Raw genomic sequence first — 4,056 nt, forward strand, 5'->3', positions numbered from 1 at the left:
AAATTTCAGTTCAGCACGAGAACAAAAAGAGAAAAAAGACTACTATTATCTCCTCCATTATTGGGTGATCAAGTCATATTTTCTGGTTATGTTATCAAAATTTAAAACATTATTGCTGACAGCAGACTAATATTTGGCAACCTATGCTTCTTGTCTTACTTCAGGGGTGATAAAGAAGGGGATCGAAATCGTACTGAGGTCACCAATGAAAAAGAAGAGCAAAGCAAGCATTTTGATGAAGAAGCTGCTTTGGGAAATCCAGATGAAAACATTACAGCTGGGAGCTCGAAAACTGGAGAAACTAGCGAGTGGAACGTCGCATCCACCAAAAGAAATGAAACTGAAAATAAGAATGTTGGAAGAGATGCATAGGGGAAGAAACTTTGAAACCGGAAATTTTTTGTAGACGTAGGAAAGGAACGTTGCATGCGATTAAGCACTCCATTGTGAAGGAAGTGGCTGATGTTGGTTCAGTCAGCATTAGCATGTCACAAGCATATTTGAATAATAAACATTTTTGAAAAAGAAGGCAGTTTTAGATCTGTCAACGATGGTTGCTTTTGTTTTGTTTCTATTTATTTGTTTATTTTTTGATGGAAACTATGAGACAGATATGGAACTTTGGTTAATAATCAATTCAATGTGAAAGAAAAACATATAGACACTAGGGTTCTAATTTATTTTAATTGTCTAAAATAAATCCTGAGTTACACTCATTTGGGACTTTTTAACTGCCTCCTTCAAATTACATAAATAACATCTTCTCAAAAAATTAGTGGCAGAGAGCAATAACCAGTAGATTTGGGAAACTGATAGAAGCAATGAAAGGTACATAATTGACTAAAAAATTTATATATTTTTTAATTTGAAAAACTCTTAAATGATATTTTTAAACTAACCATTACATTTTTTTCAAACCTGCAACACTCTTTTACCAAACATGTTTTCATGTTTTTGCTTCAAAAAATCTTGTAACAAATGAACGTTACCAAACATGCTTATGATTAGTATTAAAATTACTTTATAACAAAACAAGTGTTTTGTTTCGATTAAAACAAAATGCAAACAAAACAGAACCTACAAACCAAAATATAAGCTCATTTGCTATTTCATTAAAAATACATATATGTAATGTATATATATGTAAGGAAAAAAATATATGTAATGTATATATATGTAAGTAAAAAAATATATGTAATGTATATATATGTAAGGAAAAATTAATATGTAATGTATATATATATATATATATTTATATATATATGCAAGGAAAAATATAACTCTGTAATGTGTATATATATATGTAAGGAAAAATTGTGCTGAAGGGGCAAAAGCCCAAACAGAACAAGGCCCGGGCCTATACAAATCCTAAGAGCCCAACAAGCCCATTTTGTTGAAATTCTGTTGAAGAGTAACGGTAACAAAAAATTCAAATGCCTCTGAGGTTCTTCAGAACAAGAGTTCTCACAATCTCTTGACAGAATGTGTAAATATCACCAAACTCAAATCCGATTAAATCAACAACAAAACTTGATAAAACAAAAAAAATCTATGTAATGATTGATTCTGTTGAGGAGAGTAACGGTAACAAAAATTCAAACAAAAATTCTGTTGAGAACAGAGAGTTTCCATCTGTGATCACACACGATCCCTTTAGCGAATGGGTAAATATCACCAAACTCAAATCCTATTAAATGAACAACAAACTTGATGCAACAAAAAGTATTTTGTAGAAACAACATCTGTGATCACACACAATCTCATTACATAATAAGCATTTGACTGTGTGGAAACAATTACATTGAATTATATACATAAATCAGTAGAACCCTAAATTTGATTTGAAGCCCTAAAGTTGAAGATGAGCAGGAGTGATTCCCACCTTCACGATTGCAAAACAAAGCTCGGAATGGGGCGAACGGAATGCCCAAACTTGGAGAACATCACCTGCGGCAAAGGAATTGGTTTTGGCAACATGATTCCAAGGACTAACCAGCGCGTACACAAAACTTGATTCCATCTCCCACCGCTTCAATTTCATCCTCCATTCATTCAACTCTGGGTCAATCAGCAGGCATTCAATGGCCACCAAATTCCCATCTCTTCTGGTCTCCAAGATGGCCTTCTCGTCTTCTGTCAGAAACTGGTTCCTGACCGAATTGACCGGAATCGACAGCCGACTATTGCCCTTTTTAAGGTCGGTGGCGAACAACCGCTTCTGTATCACCAGAACCATACCGGAACCACCCATGTGTTGGATACGATTCCTCATGCGTGAAGGCAGTGGTGGTGGGTTCAGACCAATTTCTGCTTTCTTGGCATTTTTCTTGGAGTTTTTCTTGGTTTGATGATGATCAGAGCCTGCAAGAGTTTCCATCTTGGGCAGGTTCAGGAAGTGATTCATGGCCGGCTTCTTGAGAGATGGGGATCGTTTCTTCATCGGCCATGGCGGCGGTCGTAGCGAAGAAGAAAAGGAGTTCTCGGCGTGGTACTTGTGGTTTGCAACCTTCACAACTTCACTTAAATAGTCCATAAGAATCCAGTTTTTCTTGGGTTTGCAGTGAATCACATCGTCTAAGCATATCTCAGTACTCTTCATGATTGGTGAATACAAATGGAAACAGAGCAAGTGGGACACAATTAGCGAAGAAGACGAAGAGGAGGAGCGTGATTGAGGCGGTACGTTTTTGGAAAGTGGGTTGGGAAGAAGGAAATATATAGATGGAGGCGGCGGCTAGTAACTTGGAAGGAAAGTAAAACAGATATTGTAATCATTGAAAAAAATCTAAAAAGATATGATCAAATATTTGATTACAATTACGAGTTGTGTTAAGAGAGAGAGAGAGAGAGAGTAGGGAATGTTTGGAAGGGTAATTACGAGTTGTGTTGAAGCTTGGCTTGATGTCTGCAGATTTGGTATATAAGGCGGCCTATGAGACAATGGAGAAGCAATTAAATTTGGGTTATCAAGTATTGTGAAATACAAAGTAAGTTATGTATCCTGGAATGGACTTATTATACATGTATCAACTATATATGGATAATCTTGCTGTTTTCTTCAATTTCAGTGATAAATACTCAACTGCCCAAGGAAATTAGCACCACTTTTATTGAACTCAAGCAAGAGCTTTGAATCTGATTCAACTAACAATAGGTGGTCATCAAATCTAATATTAGTGTGTGAATTAATCCCATAAAAATTTGGTAAACTTCCAATAAAAGAGCCATTACAACTTCTTGAAACTCCACCATCAGCTGCATTACTGGTTTTCCCACAGCATAGATACAATGATTGTACTTGTAATTTGCATTGCAACATGTCCTTTTACACATTTAACTACTGAATCATACCAAATAATTAAACTCTGTTGAAAAAAGTAGTACCTTTTTCTCTTTTTATTTTCTAAGATGTTTCAAAGACTCTTCCATACAAATATAAAAAAAAACTTCACAAACTTGATAAGGGAAATATTGATATAACTTCACGTAAGGCTAGCAGCCTCCATTCATTGAATCAAGAGGTTGTGAGCGTTTTGTGGGTGTCTCATGATGCAACGAATAAAGGCATGAGTTCTTGTTGAGACCACCACCATTATAAACTAATTAATTTTGAAATTAATTTGTTCAACCATAGTTAAAAATAGATCTCAATGGATAACATAAAAGATGCAGTTCTTAGGAATCTTGGTGGAGCTTTATCATGGATGAAATCTATGGCTGAAGCCTCCTACAACTTTTGTGCAAAAAAAAGATAAGTGAAGAAGTACAATCTGAATACAGTCTATACTGCAAATAATTTGATATAATCAAACAAGTTCTGATGGAATTTAAGAACTTTATGGGCGCAGCAATGGAAAAGTGTAAAAGGGTCACTTACAAAATAATGAAGGTGTCAACACACCAATAATCAATAGGATAGAACTGTCAAATCACAATGCAGCTTGACTTGATGAACAAACTAGGTTTCCAAAGCCTTGTCACAGCCAAATACACTTGCTTGAATGGAGTACACAGTCAGATAAGAAAGGTAACTCAAGAACAGCTCCCAATAGGCTT

The 4,056-nt window shown here is 35.4% G+C and overlaps 1 protein-coding gene across 1 annotated transcript; it reads right to left on the reverse strand.

Moving 5' to 3' along the window:
• Positions 1-1,849: 1,849 nt before the first annotated feature.
• On the reverse strand, positions 1,850-2,599 carry LOC132274800 (B3 domain-containing protein At3g25182-like). The gene has a single exon (XM_059776136.1). The coding sequence runs from the start codon at positions 2,597-2,599 to the stop codon at positions 1,850-1,852; it is 750 nt and encodes a 249-aa protein (XP_059632119.1).
• Between the last annotated feature and the right edge of the window lie 1,457 nt (positions 2,600-4,056).

This window comes from Cornus florida, unplaced genomic scaffold (assembly GCF_030987335.1).
Source record: "Cornus florida cultivar Cherokee Brave unplaced genomic scaffold, ASM3098733v1 CherokeeBrave_3.0.0_Hap2_Chr01, whole genome shotgun sequence".
In the NCBI taxonomy this organism is placed as follows: domain Eukaryota; kingdom Viridiplantae; phylum Streptophyta; class Magnoliopsida; order Cornales; family Cornaceae; genus Cornus; species Cornus florida.